The sequence below is a fragment of the Peromyscus leucopus genome, chromosome 8a (genome assembly GCF_004664715.2).
Source record: "Peromyscus leucopus breed LL Stock chromosome 8a, UCI_PerLeu_2.1, whole genome shotgun sequence".
NCBI classification, from domain to species: domain Eukaryota; kingdom Metazoa; phylum Chordata; class Mammalia; order Rodentia; family Cricetidae; genus Peromyscus; species Peromyscus leucopus.
In genome coordinates, this window is record NC_051085.1 from 8,120,560 (window position 1) to 8,138,449 (window position 17,890).

General features: G+C 46.6%; 1 protein-coding gene across 1 annotated transcript; it reads left to right on the top strand.

Annotated features, from left to right (window-relative positions):
- Positions 1–10,292: 10,292 nt before the first annotated feature.
- Positions 10,293–10,565, top strand: LOC114707494 (non-histone chromosomal protein HMG-17-like). The gene has a single exon (XM_037200497.1). The coding sequence runs from the start codon at positions 10,293–10,295 to the stop codon at positions 10,563–10,565; it is 273 nt and encodes a 90-aa protein (XP_037056392.1).
- Positions 10,566–17,890: the final 7,325 nt, after the last annotated feature.

Here is a 17,890-nt window from a genome sequence, read left to right on the forward strand (position 1 = left end):
GGGAATAGGGACATGAAGATACATATAGGACATAGAGCCTTCCCCCTAACAGAAAAGCCATGCAGCCTGATCACAAGAGGTCCACCTCCCTCCATGATATGAACCCTACACACTGGCTTTGCTCATCTCTGGCCTTACCTCCTGTCACTTTCTGTCACTCTGTTCCTGCCCAGGCCATCCCCTTGACTCTTCCTAGAATACAACTTGCTCCCACAGTGGGATTTCACATGGGTCATTCTTGCTTAGGGGCCCTTCTACCCCCACATACAAATACCATTTCTCTTGATGGCAGAATCCAAGCACTATGTCACCTCTTTTGAAAGACACTTACTGTCTGTCTCAATTAATGTCCCCTTTCCTCTCCTTTCTTCCTGTTACTCTGTCCCTTACTCCTTGCTAGATTCTCCCTTAGTTGGAACCTCTCACTATTTATTTTTATTATTATTGTCCTTTTTTTTTGTCTTTGCCTGAGGTTTTATTCATTTCCTTTTCAAGAATAAAAAGCTGCAATACTCAGTGCGTGGACGGCATTGTTTGCATTTAATAAATAGTTTTCATTAAGTGAATGAGCAACATGCCATATCACACTGCAAGAGGAAATATGAGGTGGTAGTGGTACATGCCTTTAATCCCCAGCACTTAGAAGGTGAAGGCAGGTGGATCTCTGAATTCCAGACCAGCCTGGTCTACAGAGTGATTTCCAAGACAGCCAGAACTGCACAGGGAGACCCTGTCCTAAGGAAAAAAAAAAAAAAAAAAGGAAGAGAGAAGAGAGAGAGAGAAAAAAAGAGAGAGAGAAAGAGAGAAAGAGAGAGAGAGAAGAGAGAGAGAGAGAGAAGAAGGAAAAAAAAGGAAGAAGAGGAAGGAAGGAAGGAAGGAAGGAAGGAAGGAAGGAAGGAAGGAAGGAAGGAAGGAAGGAAGAGAAAGAAATTAAGGAGACAAAAGTCCAGAGATGGGAAAGATGGTCCCTGATGTAGACGGAGGCCCTTTGGGGTCTCTTTGTAAATTAGAGTAGTACAAGGTCTCCAGTCTCACTGAACTTAGGAATAGTGTTGACCTATGCCTAGTGGTCTCTTGACAGAAAACCACAAGAATTATCATCCAAGAAACCCCTAGGTATTCCAGGCATCTCCACAAGATGCCCAAATTAGTCCAGTGTATCTGGGCCCTGCTTTACTAGCAGGATGAAGGACCATGATAAGCCATCCTTCATGCCTACAGCATCCTAGTCTCACAATGAACATACTAGCTCATACTAGCATCCCAGCTCATGTGAGTCTATGCTAGACCTAAGCATTGTCATTTAATGCCTGCGGCCATGATATTACTCTGGAAACTGGGCTGGAAGTAGCTCAGTGGCTTCTGGAGGGTCACCTGAGCTAGGAATGGGGCAAGGATCTGCCCCCAGAGCTTGTCCTCTGACCCCAGAACAGAGCTGCCTCCCAGAGCTTTTCACAGGCGCCGGCAGCTGCTCTCACTGTTAGCTACTTCAGCCTGCATGCAGTTCGCTAAATATTTAAAGCAATTATTTAGTTTGACAACTTCTTTTGGGAAATTCTGTGAATCCTTTTGAGACTGTGGGAGCATAATTAATTTATCTACAGTGGTAGCATGATCTTCACACAGACCAGAATGTTTTAACAGCCTAATTTCAGCACTTTCCCCGGGCCCAAATCAGGTATTTTCAAGACCTTGCCAGCTGGGGGCCCCATGGTTAAAGCGCTGACTCTAGGTCGCTGGCTGGGTCCTCTCACCACCCGATGAGTCCTCTCCCTCCTCTTCCTCCTCCTCATTCTCACTTGGCACGCTGGCTTTGTGTTTCACATCCACTTTGGCCCGTGTACAATTGGAAGTTAAAATGCCAGCTGCAAGGCTGGCACATGCAGTCACGTGCCAAAACCTCACGTGGACGCGGAGAGTGCTGCTGCTGAGCCATCACTGGTGTGGTGCCTGGCATAAATTCGCAGTCTTTTTCACCCAAAATGTTTCTGTTGTAAAAATGTACAACCTCCGTGGAAACCCAGAAGTGGTGCTGGCTCTTCTCATCAGATGTTAGCAAGCGGTTCTGACTGTCTACGTCTGTGGGAGTGTGTGTGAGTGTGTGTGTGTGTGTGTGTGTGTGTGTGTGTGTGTGTGTGTGTGTGCGTGCGCGCGCTCACGTGCACCAGGCAGACAAGGCAATGACCTTTTCGTCTTACCATTTGGAATGTACCAGAGTTCCTGGACCTGCCAGGAAAGAGTTGGAGGGGTTATGTCACTTGGGGGGCAGCTGTTACAGGGTCAGGCATGCCTACAGATGTTTCTTATCTTCAAGCCCTTTGTTCTGACAACATGTATACAGGTGTTTCGGGGGCCTGGCAGTCCACACATTGTTACAGAGTTCCACATTGTCAGAAATCTGTGCTTTTCATGCCCCGTGTTTGGCTGCCATTCAAAACTGAAATATTTTTTCTCACTAGTCTGTATAAAACATAAATATGTTACTGGTCAAGTTCTAGAAAACAAATGGTTTTAATCCAAATTGTATCATGCCTCCCTTTTTTTTTTTTCTGTCTGCATCTTGTGAGCAAAGATTCCAATGACCATGCCTCTTTGGGGACATTTCCCAAAGAATGTGACCAGACACAGGCAGAGCCAAGTCACCCTACTTTCAAGAATTTTCATGTATACCTTGAGACATGCTATCAGGGGCCACTTGGAGGTGGACATCTTACAACACTAAGACTATTAGTGAAAAGCATCAGGTTCTGTCTCCTCTCCAGGTGACTCTTACTGTTTCTTTGGAAGATGGCTTTGTGTGGTCTACTGAAGCTAAGAATATCAATAACCCTATGCCTCGGCCATTTTCATTTCCACAGTGCCAAAAAATTTCAAGATGAAACTCGGGCATTGTTATTCAATTGTTTTGGGGGGTATACAAACATGCTCATAACAGCATCACTTGTAACAGTGAAAACTGAAAGCAGTCAGCATGTCTATCAATAGGGAAGTGGATAAATTGAGAGCCATCACACAGTAGAGTTCTACACAGTCATGAAAAAGATTACTGCTATAGAGGAACAGCATGGATGAGTCTCCCACCCATAGTGTTGAGTGGAAGAAGCCAGACATGATTTGAATCGATTCATGTAACCAGCTCAGAAAGTCTTGATCAATGTCGATACACTTGGCTTTTAATACCTGAGTTACAGAATTTCTACAATAAAAATACTTTTTTCAGAGAAAATGAATAGGGAAGCGCTAAAGTCATTGTATCTTCTCAAACAGCTCTGGGAAAACTACCTGCCCTCAACACTGCCCTTTCTTCCATTCAAACCTGGGGTATAAGGCCAGAACCCAAAGGCAAGTCTATATCTCCCATGAGCCTCCAGGACTGCTTTAAGTTATGAGAAGTACCTAGTCTTGAACTTCAGAGTTTCAAATTCCATGTGACCTGCTTCCCAAAGGTTTTTTTACTTGACGGAAAAATTGCATGCCAAGAAAACGTCAAAATTCTATCAAGATTAATTATGCAATTTCTGTCTATAAATGACATACCTCCTGTACCCAGTGAAACCCACCCATGCGCTAATGGGATGTGACAGGTGCATCACCAACAAAGCCTCCTCCGCCTCAGTTCCCAAAAGTGAGTACCTGCTGCTGGGAGGCACTGGCAGTCCCTGTGGGGAGAGGAATGTAATGGGGTCTCAACTGAGTGATGTGTGACCACCCAGGTTTGCCGAAGGGTGGATCTGTACTGGTGGGTCACCAAGAGGTAGTGTGAGGGAGTGAGGAGGTAGGTGGAAGCCACTGTATTTTCACCTTTTGAACTGAAATCCATTCCAGCTGGAGGGGATGCTTCCTCCCTTCCCATGGAGTTGTACCTAACCACAGCACGAATATCTTCTTTGCTAAGGTTAAACACAGTATACTTCTCTCTATTGCCCAGGAATTCAAAGGCCCCCTTATTAGCTACCTATGTTGAGGACTCTGAACATTGAAGACCTCAAATTATTACCTCTAAGACAGAGGGGGAAAGATCCGTCTTCTAGTGTCTGCCTGTCTCTTTGCTCTCTCTGAGTGACTAGGAAGGACAGCCGAGTTTTCATGGAAATAATAGTTCTCATTCTTTTCCAGTGTATTTGATGTGGAGAAAAGACATAGTGAGCACACTAGAAATTTAAAAAGAAAAAAAGCAATATCCTCTCCCCGACTTCCCTGAACCACACACCCCAAACCCTTCTTCACTTCCTACTGGCTTTGAGTACAAAGGAAAATGACCGGGGAAATGTGAGGAGATGCATCCGGATGTGCATCCTGGGGGAGAGGGCTGTGTGGTTATTTGTTTATCTGTACTAACATTATCTGAAGAACTCTTTTTATGTGCAGAGGTAAAATCTGTAGTCAGGGCTGCAACATTATTCCACTGATGATGATTCCACTAAAGCCTTTTGGAAACAGTTCCTTTGGAAGTGTTCTTGTGAGCAGTGGGGCCATTCCAATGTAAGTGCTGAGGAAATGTGGATGAGTTTACAGAGCTGGTTCAAAGAGAGGGGAGATTTCCCACTTGGATACATTGTTTCTTAGAAAGAAAGATGGGTAGAGTCAAGAATAAACCCAAGACTGAAAACTCCGATACCAGGAGAACTTAATATTCTACTGGTACCTTTTTTTTTTTTTTTTTTTTTTTTTTTTTTTTTTTTTTTTTTTTTTTTTTTTTTTTTTTTTTTTTTTTTTTTTTTTATACTGAGAAACTTTTCCATGACCCCAGGTCATGTAAAACATCAAATATTTGCTGACAGCAAACCTTAAAGAAATGTATTTTAAAATAATTATTTGAGATGCATGTAATTTTACCACCTAGGCAAGAGGAAAGCAGAGCTGTGTATTAATGAGATGGGCAGTTTGTTTAGTTTTACACAAGAATTAAATCTCAGTTGAATGTTTGATCCTGCAGGACACAGAGCATCTTAAATATTTTTCATAGTTGATATAGTTTGATTTTTATAATCTTCAATGCTGAGGACACCACTTCATGTAAACACATAGTCTAAATTGGCAGAATTATGTTTAGAACCATTTCAGAAATTACTAGGATTCTGTCTCAATTCCAAGCTAAAATTAATTTAATCCTTTTTATGCAATTAGTCAACAATTCAAAACTCAATTTTCAAAACCAAACATTCTAACGCAATGCAATCCAATCCAGTGATACACTAATTTGAGACCCACACACTGAGAAACCGTGGCAGAAAAGTATTGTTAGTGCTTGCTTCCCACAATTCAACCACGATGTTTCCATGAGAGCAGAGACCTTGCATGTGCAATACAACACTGCTGGTTACATGTTCGCCGACTGGGCTCTGTAACCGTGCATCAGGCAAGCCGGAAGCACACCTGGGAGGAATTAGTCAGCCTCCAGCTGCAGTTGTGGGGAATTATGTTGATTGTGACGGGAAGACCCATCCTGAAAGTGGGCAATACTGTTCCCTGGACTAGGTTCCAGGCTGCATCAAAAGGAGAAAGTTAGGCCAGTGAGATACTTCAGCAGGAAGAGACACATGACCTGAGTTTGGCCCCCAGGACCACATGGTAGAAGGGAAGATCTGCTTCTGCAAGTTATCCTCTGACGTCTACACGCTTACCACAGCGAGCACAAGCATGCCGGCATACACACACACACACCGAAAGAAAATTATAATGGGCTGGAGAGATGGCTCGTCACTTAAGAGTGCTGCCTGCTCTTTCAGAGGACCTGGGTTCAATTCCAGCACCCACATGGTGGCTCGCAACCATCTGTAACTCCAGTTTCAGATCCAACGCGATCTTGAGACCTCTGTGGGCACCAGGCACACACATGGTGCACATAAACATGCAGGCAAGATGCCCATACACATAATCTGACAAAGTTGAATTTTTTTCCAGGGAGAAAGCTAGCTGGGTACCAGCACTGCTGTTCTCTGTTTCCTGATTGTTGACTTGCAATGTGACCGGCCACCTCTAGCTCTTGCTGCTGTGACTTCCTCCCCATGGTGTTGACTGTACCCCTGAACCGTGAGCCCAGATGAACTGATTTTCTGTAAGTTGCCTTATCCCAGCATTTTATCACAGAAACAGGAAAAACTGCAGAAACACCACGGTTCATAACCAACAGTAGTCTCAAAGCTGAACCATGGCATTTCAAGCAGGGTCGCTGGCGTCACGTGACAACGCATACGATGCAAAATATGCATGCAGTGTGTTCAGCAGAAAGGTTGCAGGGACATCAGATGGCGAGTGGGTGTCCATAAACACCTTGGATTCATGAAGCACTAGATTTTTGGATTACTTTTGGTAGTTGCAAATTCAGAAACCTTTCACTGATACTGAATTTTTCTAACCAACAGCATTCAGTGACACGACCCCATGTGGCGTCATGGCTCACAGTTTAAGAGGCCGGGCTGTAAACTAGTGGTCTTTGGAGTGTGCCCCTTGACTGGCAGGCTTGAGCACTCACTGCCTTGACCAGTTAGAAAGACAAATTCAAAACTCATGCCAGACCCACTAGGTGTAAATTTCTAAATGTTCTCAGGGTTTGAAAAGCCTAATTCCATTTTCGCTTTCTCATGTAAAAATAGCTCCTAACACCTTTGGGTCTCTTGCTAGATAGCATTTTAGGATACTTGTGTGTTCGACTTCACAGTCACACAAAACAACCTGCTCTGCCTTCCTGTGTGTCATTAGGCTGCTCAGTGTGAACTGGGTCACTTTGGTGGTTCACTGATCTGGTTTTCACAAACCTAACAGTAGAAAAAAGGAAAATTACCCAATGCGATTTCCCCTCAAGAATCAGCTTGTTTTTCTTCCTTAGTTATTATTTTCTTACAGAACCCTACTATGAATTAAAATTTTTGAGTCTTCAAGGCAAGAGGGAGCTGTGTTCTATTCTCTGAACAATTCAGATCTCCTGAGGGATAGGAGCTTGGTTGAAGGGAGTCCAGGAGACAGGGTGGGTACAGGTGACACCTGGAATAGATGGGAGGTCAGAAACATCTTGGGAAATATGAATCTGGAAGCTACCCTGGAGGAGGTCTGTGTGATTGATTACTCGAGGTGTCCTTTGTCTTCAGAAAAGGATTTGGGGACTTTTTTACTTTTTTGATAAATTCAAAGAAATGAAGAAGCATTCCTTGACAATAGATGATCTCTCCAGCAGGGCTTCCGGCTTTGTTCCAGTCCATTACTAAATGGACGGTACTAGATGTGAGCCAGCATGGCGAGCCAGTGTCAAGGAAGAATACACGCACAACACAAGGCTGTCCCCTCTCTCTGTACCTATTCAAGTACTTGAAGCCCCAACTAGAGCAGTAAGACAACGAAGTATTCGTACCTAGGGTTTTCAAGGAAGGAGTCACGGGAGGGGACCAGGCCAGTGGACAGCTTTGGTCTTTCAGCCCCAAAGAGAGGGCTCTAAAACTCCCAATTCTAGTCATTCTGAGGCAGAGTCTAGGATCAATAGACTCACTATTACCTGGGAACTCGTTAGAAATGCTTCCCGTAGGGGTAGGACCCAGGGATCTGTGCCTTACCAGGATTCCCTGAAGCTGAAAAAGCACGGGCCAAGTCCTTCCTCCCTTCAGTGACTGAATATTGCAACCCTTATCAGAACAGTGAGTTGAAATGTATTAGCTGCTTCTCTACCGCTGGGATAAAACGCCATGACTTTCTCATAGGAATGCCAAGCACTTGACAGAAGAGCCTGTGTGAAGCTTCCAGTTCCAGGGAGTTAGGTCCATAATGCTAGGGACAGCAGGCAGCAGACACGGTAGGGGTGGGGGGCTCACAAATTGAACCACAAAGAGGAAGCAGAAAGTGCACACTGGAAACCAAGAAAGACTTTTTCTGTCTGTTTTGGTTTTTGAGACAAGGTCTCTCCACGTAGCCCTGACTGTCCTATGCCACTACGTAGATCAAGCCAGTCTCAAAACCACAGAGATTGACCTGCCTCTGCCTCCCGAGTGCTGGCATGGAGCACGGCTTTTGGAATCTCCTAGCCTGCTTCCTCCAGCCCATCAAGGCCACACCTCCTAAACCTCACTCCAGACAGTATCACCAAATGGGAATCATATTTATATGGCTGAGGCATCTCATATGAGGGGCATCTCATCCAAAGCACCACATGGGGCATCAGCAGGAACCGTGTCTGGTGAAGAGAAATGTACAGGCAACATCCACCAAAGGTGACCTGCACCAGGGACAGAAACCACCTGGTCTTTGCTTTGCAGTCTCTCCAGAGACTCACCATTGAGAGCAGGGTGCAAACCTGAACTCGTCAAAAAATGCCTGTAGCATCTCAGCAGCTCCATCTTCCCCACTTCCCACGGGGAAACAACCCCTTCGGGGTCTGACTAGGCAATGTGTTTCAGTTTGTGAAGTCTACCCCCAAACGACACATTTGCTTCATTTACTGTGCTCGCTGGTCTCGGTGTGTGTGGAGCAGAGGTCGTCCTCCTTCCTCCAAAGAGGAGGGAATGAAGGCTGGCAGAGTGTGGAGGCTCCTTCAGGATCACGTGGCACCATGCGAGCTGCTAAACGCTTTCCCTTTGCTCGGGCCCACACAGCCCACTCCTGTGAAGTGCATCTTTTCCTAAAAGCTGTCCCTGCTTCTGAGGGAAATAAAATAATATAATAAAATACCAGCTGAGGGAGAAGGAAACCAGAGCGTCAAAACCTCTTTTCTCCGAAAAAGTTATTAAAAGGCTTCAAAGCCATCTCAAAGGATACATAGGTTGTAGATTCCTTTACACTTTCTCTGAGGGCTTACAATCCCTCCTGGAATCTATTAGCAGCTTGGGCCATAAGATGCTTCCACCATCAATTACTGGCTGGGCCTGAGCCATTGCACCAGTGTGCGTGAGCTGGAAAGTACCTACTCGAGTACACCTTTACTGTAGGCCTAGTGGCCTCAAAGAGACCCTTTCTCCCACATGTAGCTGATCACAGACCACAGTTCTGATCCTGGGGACCTCTCTTAGGCCAAGATCTAGGTGTGAGACTGCTCCATCCCCAGAGCCTGGATTCTCCTGAGCCCCTTTTCACAGTGGATGGAATCCTCCATCTTCCCATTCTGAAGGCTGAGGCACACTCAAACTGCCCAGAGAGCTGCCAGTCTGTAGGGGTTTCTGTCCGCCAGAGAAAAGACTGTGCCATCTGAGTGTGGAGAGAGGTCCCAGGGCCTCCCAGAGGATCCCAGTTCTTTTCAGCTACTTGCTTCCTTGCTTGGGGACAAGTCACATGTCTCCTGTGGGTAAGTCCCCCCTTGTTAGAGGTTTAAAATAATGTAAATCCAGCCAGGCTCTGAGGACATCAGGACAGAGGTGGGAAGGAGCTGGCTCGGGGTTGATGGAAGTCAGGGCCGGATACGGAGAAGCCAAGTCCAGGAAACAGAACGAGAGGCCTAGTGCTCTGAAAGCTCAGGGGAGGAACAGATCCCGAGGGTCCTGAAGTGGAGAGCCAAGGACTGCAGGACATCGAGCTCAATGGTCATCCTTCAGCCTGAATGTCCCTTCCTTCCCATCAAACGGAACACAGCGTTGCAGGGGCTGCAGGTGGCATGACAGATTTGAGAAGTTAAAGATGAGAAATGGGAGGCAGGTACCAAAGCGGGCATTTTCAAAATTTTAGCCAAAATAATGAGAAAGTAATTCAGAAAACAGTTACAGCTCCCACAAGGTGGATAGTTCATAAAACTTTATTCTGTCTAATATTCTGGGAAAACAGACATGAGGTCACTGCCACGTCATGGGTAGAGTCAAAATTCGGACTATCTTTGTGAGACATCTGAGGGATGACAAGTCCTCTTCTACATTAGGATGACTCTCAGTTCAGCATGGACAGATTCCACAGAATTCCACAAATGACCTCCAACCAATCCACGTGTCACTCTTCCAAGTGTGGTGGCCCTCTAGCGCTCTCCCAACCAAAGGGATAGTATTTATTCATGTCAAAAGATTCTGCGGGAGCAACCCGCACAGCAAAGAATAAACACAATTAGCTGGCTGGTGGTGGTGCCTGCCTTTAATCCCAGTACTGGGGAGACAGAGGCAGTCGGGTCTCTAGGAGTTCGAGGCCAGCCTGGGCTACAGAGCAGGTTGTAGCACACCCAGAAAGACCCTGTCTCAAATAAAACAGAACAACAACAAAAATGGCATTCAGTCAATAGCAACTCAAAATGACTTAAAAGTGGAGGAAGAAGCAGGGAGAATGACTCCTGGATGGACCAAATGTGCACCACTGCATCCCCGGGTTCATTGCCGACGTCCCCCGCAGCTGCCATGCCCCAGAGAAAGGCTGAAAGGGATACTGAAGGAGACAAGGGCAAGATGAAGGACAAGCCACAGAGAAGATCTGCAAGGTTGTCTGCTAAACCTGCTCTTCCAAAGCCAGAGCCCAAGCCTAAAAAGGCCCCTGCAAAGAAGGGGGAGAAGGTCCCCAAGGGGAAGAAAGAGAAAGTTGATGCCGGGAAGGACACAAATAATCCTGCAGAAAATGGAGACAGCAAAGCAGACCAGGCACAAAAAGCTGGAGGCACTGGAGACACCAAGTGAGATGTGTGCATTTTTGATAACTGTGTACTTCTGGTGACTGCACAGTTTGAAATACTATTTTTTATCGAGTTTTATAAAAATGCAGAATTTTGTTTTACTTTTTTTTTTTTTAAGCTCTGTTGTTAGCACATGGAACACTTCAATGTTTTAGGGGGAAAGGAACATGTGTCACTAACAAGATGTCTCCCAAGCTGGATTGATGATGGTTGATGTTGGAAAACATCTTTTCTTGGTAATCTTGGAACACCCCTCTTGGCTCTCAGGAGAGACGTCCTGGTGTTGACATACGTGGCCACCATGGCACAAAATGCCTTGTGTGGGAAACTCTAAATTCATTTTTATATCCTCCTCCCCTGCACCATCAAATAGACTTAACTTCCTTCAAACCAGAGACCTGTTGGAACCTGACCCCCAAAATTGGTTTTGCCGATCTATTATTGGGCAATCTGGACTTGGCAGTGGTATCACTGAGTGTCCTCAAAAGAGCAGCGGTTCCTTTTATAAAAGATTGTGAATCTTCAGATTGATGAAAAAGAACAAAAAGATAGAGTAGAGGACGAGAGGCCACAGCCATGGTGCTGGGTTCCATCTACAGCACAGCATAGGAAGGATGGTTTTTATAGAAAAGATGGCCTTTCTGAGCATTGTGCAAACCTCCCCGGAACACCTGGCAAAGGTGGCTACAGAGGTGGCAGCCAGCCTAATGTACTCATTGCCACAAAAGCCCACAATTACATTAGAGTCTTCTAAATTGGTCACCAAATGAGACTGGTTCTGGGGGAAAAAAAATCAAAAATGAATCCTGCTATCTTTAGCTTCTGTTAAGAGAGCCAAGAAAGATAACAAAGGCTCTGGCTGACAGAGTCACAGCCAGTTCTGACAGGTGCCCGTGTTTATACCTGTGCCCACAGCGATAACTGCTCTGGGGACCAGTACCAAGTCTCCCGTCCCAGCAAGGGTCTCTCAACCACAGAGCACATGGACACACGGATCTCAAGTGTTAGGAGCAAAGCTGACCCTTGCTCTTCTACAGGCAGCCAGTGTGAAAATTACCCTGGATTTGTTTTAATCAAATGTCGTGAGGCACACGGACCTGGAAATGTCCATTTTGAAGGAGGAAACCTTAACTGACAGATCCCTAGCAGCAGATGGCATGGCCGCCGTGCAGGTGCCTGTGGACAGACATGGGAGGGGTCAGGAGGAGGAAGAGCCTGGGGTCGAAAGCACAGGCAAAGCCTTCGCTGGAAGCAGTGGGCAGGCAGGGTAGGCAGTGTAGGAGTGACTTCAACAGGCTCCGCCCTGGAGATGTCGAGCAGCCGCACCCAGCCCTTCAGTGGTCCAGTATTGGGCAGGAGGGTATTGGCTTGATGGGAGAGAGAGCTGGATCAAAGTAGCTGGGGACCTGGGCTTTGGATCAGTTGGTCTCCCTGGAAAGACCTGTGTCCAGGAGTTGTTTAGTGTCTGGGTCAATTAGCTAGCCCTGGGAGGGTCAGTCACTCCCAGGGGCCATCAGATGTCAAAGCATGTCAGATACACAGAAAGAAGAATGCTTACTTAGTCCGTGCCTGATCTCCCAGCCTGCTGCTCTCTCTCTCTCTCTCTCTCTCTCTCTCTCTCTCTCTCTCTCTCTCTCTCTCTCTCTCTCACACACACACACACACACACATACACACACACACCATTGCTTTCATTTTTATTCCCTTTCTCTTTTTTTGATAACTCTCACTGTGTATGTAACTCAGACTAGAGGCAAACCCAGGATCCCTCTGCCTTAACCAAGGGTACTGAGATTACAGATGTGTGCTGGTGTGTCTGGCTAGCCTACTCTGCTGAGTGAAAATGAGGACATGACAACTCCAAGGTATGGTTGAGGAAATGGTTTTTTTTGTTTTGTTTTGTTTTGTTTTTTGGGTTTTTTGTTGTTGTTGTTGTTTGAGACAGGGTTTCTCTGCGTAGCTTTGCGCCTTTCCTGGAACTCACTCTGTAGACCAGGCTGGCCTCGAACTCACAGAGATCCGCCTGGCTCTGCCTCCCAAATGCTGGGATTAAAGGCGTGTGCCACCACCGCCCAGTGAGGAAATGGGTTTTAATGTAGATGTGAGGGAAGAGTACAGTCAGAGGTATTTGGAAAGGTCCAGACTGAATTGGGCCATGGGGAGAGAGAGAGACAGAGAGAGAGAAAGGGGAGTGGTAGGGAGAGAGACAGAGAGAGGGGGGGGATGGCAAGGAGAGTGACAGGATCACCCGAGAAACTTAAGAAAAAAGTGTTCCTTGGTCTCTCTCCAGATCCTCAGAATCAGGATTTCTGAGATGGATCCAAAACTGACCATGGTCGTTACAGGATGCCCTGAAATGCAGTTGAATATGTTTTGGGTATATCCATGAGGATATAGCAGATCGCTCTCCCCAGTGGGAGTGGGCCCTGGTGCCTGTCCACACAATCCCAACCTATTTTATTCCCAGTGCTTCTATCTGGTGCTTCAGTTTGCCTGGTGTCTTATGGCTACTATTGCTATGATCAAACACTGTGTCCAAAGCAGCTTGGGGAGGAAAGGATTTATTTGTATTATTTATTAAATTGCAGGGAAATGCAAACGATCTAGAATAGCCCACCAATTTTAATTTCAGAATTGACTTTGATTAAAATACTGATCAATAAGAACAAATTTGGAAAGTTTTACAACTTAATAAATAGTTCTGATAAATGTGTAGCTCTGACTTTTAGTGAACCAAGCCTTTAAGAGCAGGAACTATGCATTGAAACTGAGATTCCATCATCAAGGAGAGGCAGGGAATTGGAGGATCTACAGGCCAGGTGTACTGGCTAGTTTAAGGTCAACTTGACACAAGCTAGAGTCATCAGAGGGGAAGGAGCCTTAACTGAGAAAATGTGTCCATAAGATATCAGACTGTAGGCAAGCCTGTAGGGCTTTTTCTTAATTAGTGATTCATGGAGAGCCCAGATCATTGTGGGTAGGGCCACTCCTGGACTGGTGGTCCTAGGTTCTAATAGAAAGCAGGCTGAGCAAGCCATGGGAACAAGCCAGTAAGCAGCACCCCTCCCTGGCCTCTGCATCAGTTCAGGCCTCTAGGTCCCTGCCCTGTTTGAGTTTTCTGTCCTGATTTCCTTGGATGATAAACAGTGATATGGAAGTGAGAGCCAAATAAACCCTTTCCTCCCTAAGTTGCTTTGGTCATGGTGTTTCATCCAGCAGTAGTAACCCTAACTAAGACAGAAGTTAGTACCAGTATAGCGGGGTGTTGCTGTGACAGACCTGAACATGTGTATTGGGGAGGATTGTGGAAAGACTTTGGGACTTGGAACTAGAAAAGCCATTGAGTGTTGAGTTCTCAGTGGGCGGTTCTGCAGGAACTTGGAAGATAAGAATGTTAAGGGCAATGCAGATGATGGAGGCCTAGTTTGTTAAGTTTCAGAGCCAAGTTTAAAGACGCTAAAGGAGCCATTTGCTATTTTGAATTAAAAGTCTATGGTTCTGGTGAGCTGAGGCTGAAGAATCAGCTGCAATTAACAAGACACCAGAACCACTAAAGTGATTTGCTGGAATACTCAACACTGGTCAGCTGGAGCTGAGAAATTAGCCGTGACTAAAAAGAGACCAGCATCTTTGAGGTAAAATCTCCTGGAAACTGTTCCCTGAGAGTCAGCAGACAGAAGCTGTGTTCCAGACATGGCCAAGTTTGTACCTTGTGTTGGCAGCCAAACCTGGTAGTCTTAGCGTCATCCACATGGTGCTGGTTTTGAAGGTATGAAGGGGTTATGGAGAGCAGCTTTCTAGAATTCCTGGCCACTCCTCCAGCTACATGACTGCACACGCGCTGTCTAGTAACCAAGCAAGAGGCTTAGTCATCCCAGGGCCTGTGTCCTACGTAATCCATCTGCTGCATGATCACGTAATTTGCACGCAGCGTGATCACGCAATCTATGCACATGCGTAGTGCAGCTGCATAAGCCCATACGCATGTGTGCAGGGGAACCTATAGAAAGTCGGGTTCCATCTATCCCTTCTCTCTTCCTGCACAATCTTTGCATGGGCCTAAGCAGCCCCTTCTGTTCCCTTCCTTTAATAAACTCTTACAGTTGGTCTTGTGCCTCGTGGCTTTTCTCGCACGGTAAACAGCACTGCTTAATGAATAACACAGCGCTGCCTAATAAATAACACAGCTGAAGCCTGGCACAGTGTGGCAGGGTTGGAGTCCCTGAAGAGAGCCCAGGAGAGGGTACTGGTGAAAGCACAGCCCAGTCACAGCAAGGGGCCCAGCATTTGGGAGATGCCAGGACCATGGGATGACCACCAAGAACAGCAGCAGCCGTGGAGTGGAGCCAGCAAGCTCATGTTCCTCCCTGGGCTCTGCATCAGCTCCTGCCACCGGGTTCCTGCCCTTTTGAGTTCTTGTCCTGACTTCCTTGTGATAGACAAGTTTTTAGAATCAGCTTGCCAATTTCTACAGAATTCACTTTAGGAATTTTTCCCTTCTTCCATTTCCTGCCTTGCTTTCTTCTTCCTTTCTCTCTCTCTCTTTCTTTCTTTCTTCCTTCCTTCCTTTCTTCCATTTCTTCCATCATTCCTTCCTTCCTTCCCTCCCTTCCTCCCTTCCTCCTTCCCTCCCTCCCTCCTTTCCTTTCTTCTTTCCTCCTTCCTTCCCTCCCTTCTTCTTCCCTCTCTCCCTCCCTTCTTTTGAACAGGGTCTCACTCTGTAGCCCAGGATAGCCTTGAACCTGGGCTCATCTTTCTGCTTCAGCCTCTGAAACACAAACCTGAGTACTGAAACACAGATACCAGACACCACATCCAACTCCCTCTGATGCTCACATTGTAAACACATTGAGTCAGTAGATTCATTTGGAAATAACTGACATTTTAAGAACATTGATCTTTCCACAAACATGGCACAATCTCTCCACTTACACAGCAATCCACATTGAGTAGGAATCATACCTGGGATTTGGATTTTGGAGCTTTCCTAGGGTGAGGGTCATGTTATTACCATCAGATGCTTTCATGACGCAAAATGGTTTCCAGTCAACCAAGAAATCATGAGTGGACATAATCAATAAAACTCTCGAGTGGTTGCTGCTAAGTTGTGATGTTCAGTGACTTAGGATAGCAAATACATTCTCAACTTCTGCCAGTTTCCACTTGCAGTGTGTTATTAGTGTGTAACTTCTACTGTAAGTGGCCAGACCTCTGACTCAGACTGATCTGCATGGACTTTACTAAGGAGTGCTGTCCTCTAGAGATCCCTGAACCACAGGATTGAGGCCAAGACTCTCAGGGCAGCTGACTGTTCTTGCCAAATGCACCATTTTCTCCACCCGGTCCCTCTGTCTGTCAGCTCACCTTCCAATGTCCCCATCCTAGCATGCTTTAGAGATGGGGAACTTCCAACCCCTGCTTATCAGCTGTGTGATAGGGACAGTCCATGTAACCTTTGTGCTTCAATTTCCATCTCTAAAATGGAGTCACAACAGCAACTGTTCTCGGCGCTTTATGATGGATGGAAAGAGGAAATACCCTGGAAGAGGCCGGGCCACGACAGGGTCGTCAGTGAGTAGGACTGGGCTATAATTTTGCAGAGGGACTCATTCTTGCATTGGGCCCTGAGTCACACAAATCCTTTCTGCTTTTTAAGGGCCCCTCGTGTTTCCTCTACCAACCTCCTCCAGTCTGATGCTTCACACTTTCAATTTCCAAAGTTCTGCTGCCCAGTCTTCTCTCCTGCAACCTTTCTTTACCACACTTAGACTCTGCAGCCCCAGGCTGCGGAGGGAGCAGCATTCCCACAGGCAGCTGCTCATCCACACCTGCAGGCAGAGCCACATGGCCCCTGCTGCATGAGACCCCCTGGCTGTGCTCAGGAAGAGCTGCCCAAGTAAACATGTGCCTTCAAATGCATGCACCCGGAGTCCTCCCAGCCCCTCCCCACCTGTCATTTGCTCAAGTCACAAGGCTAGCCCTGTTTAGCCCATGAAACCCCACCGGCTCCCGCTGAAGAGACCACTCCAGTCAGGCACTTCTGCAGGTTATGCTGTGCCCAGATCAACATCTAATCACGTTTCCATCACAACACGGTGAGAAACGTGTGGCTGGCCCTTAGCAACAGTCTCTCCAGAAAGCTATCCCTATAGAGAGCTTATTAAGTCAGCTGAGCACACGTGAGGCACAAGCTAAAAACAGATCCGTGCTGCCTGGAACCCCATTCGGCACATGGCAGAGCTGGAAAGGACAAGGAGAGGGATTTGCTGGCAAATGGGGACAGAAAAGTGGGCAGGCAGGGACAGGTCCCCGAAGTTACTAAGCTATCTCAGGGCTGAAGGCTCTGATCTGAGACCAGGCCACCCATCTGCATCACCCAACCCAACTCAGACTGTCTACCAGCTGCTCTGAGGTCCCCACACTGGGGAGCACCCCAAGACCCCTCACAGTCCCTTTGTGTCATTTAGGACCCAAGAAAGAAGTCTGCCTGGAACTGGCTGTCAAGAGAGTTTGGCAGAAGAAGAGTTAAAATGTAACATTCATTTTTTTTTTCCCCCAGCAAGTGTCAGGCCTTACCATGAGGTAAACATATTCTTGTCAGGTGAGGTTGGTCAGATTTGTAGTGCCAGTGCTCAGAAGGCTGAGGCAGGATTACTGTGAGTCCAAGGCTAACCTGTGCTCCAGAATGAAACCTTATTTCAAAAGGAATGGAATTCTGGAGTTGCATCTCAGTTGACAGAGTGCTTGCCCAGCATTGCATGAACTGGACGTGGTGGGGAACACCTGTAATCCCAAACTCAGAAAGCCAAAGCAGGAGGGTCAGAAGTTCAAGGTCAATTCTTGGCTACATAGTTAGTTGAAAGCCAGCTTAGTATACATGAGACTTTATCTCAAAAAAAGAACCTAAAATAAATAAAAGTTCTGGGAGCTAGAAAGAGAGAGAGCTCCGTGCAGAAGATATGATGTCTGTTCATAACTGTCTGTAGCTCCAGTTCCAGGGGATCTGACACCCTCTTCTGGCCTCTGCTGGCACTGCATACCTGTGGTGCAGGTACAGGCATGCACACACAGATAAATTTTAAAATGTGTATGTTTTAAAATGTTCCGTGCAACAAATACCCTCGGTTCAGTGCGACGTACCAAATGCTCTCCTAGAGGCAAGCACAGCCTTCTGGACTTGGAGAGGAGGGAGGGAGAATGGCATCCGTGGGGAATTGGAGACACTGCGAGGAAGAACTCGCTTGTCCAGGGCCCGGGGTTCCTGGCTCCCAGGACCTGAGAGTTTGTCCTCTCCAGTGCCCAGCTGATTCTCTCAAGCTCTGGGACAGC

Coding starts and splice junctions, on each gene's coding strand:
- LOC114707494 (XM_037200497.1), top strand. CDS start 10,293: ATGCCCCAGAGAAAGGCTGAAAGGGATACTGAAGGAGACAAGGGCAAG.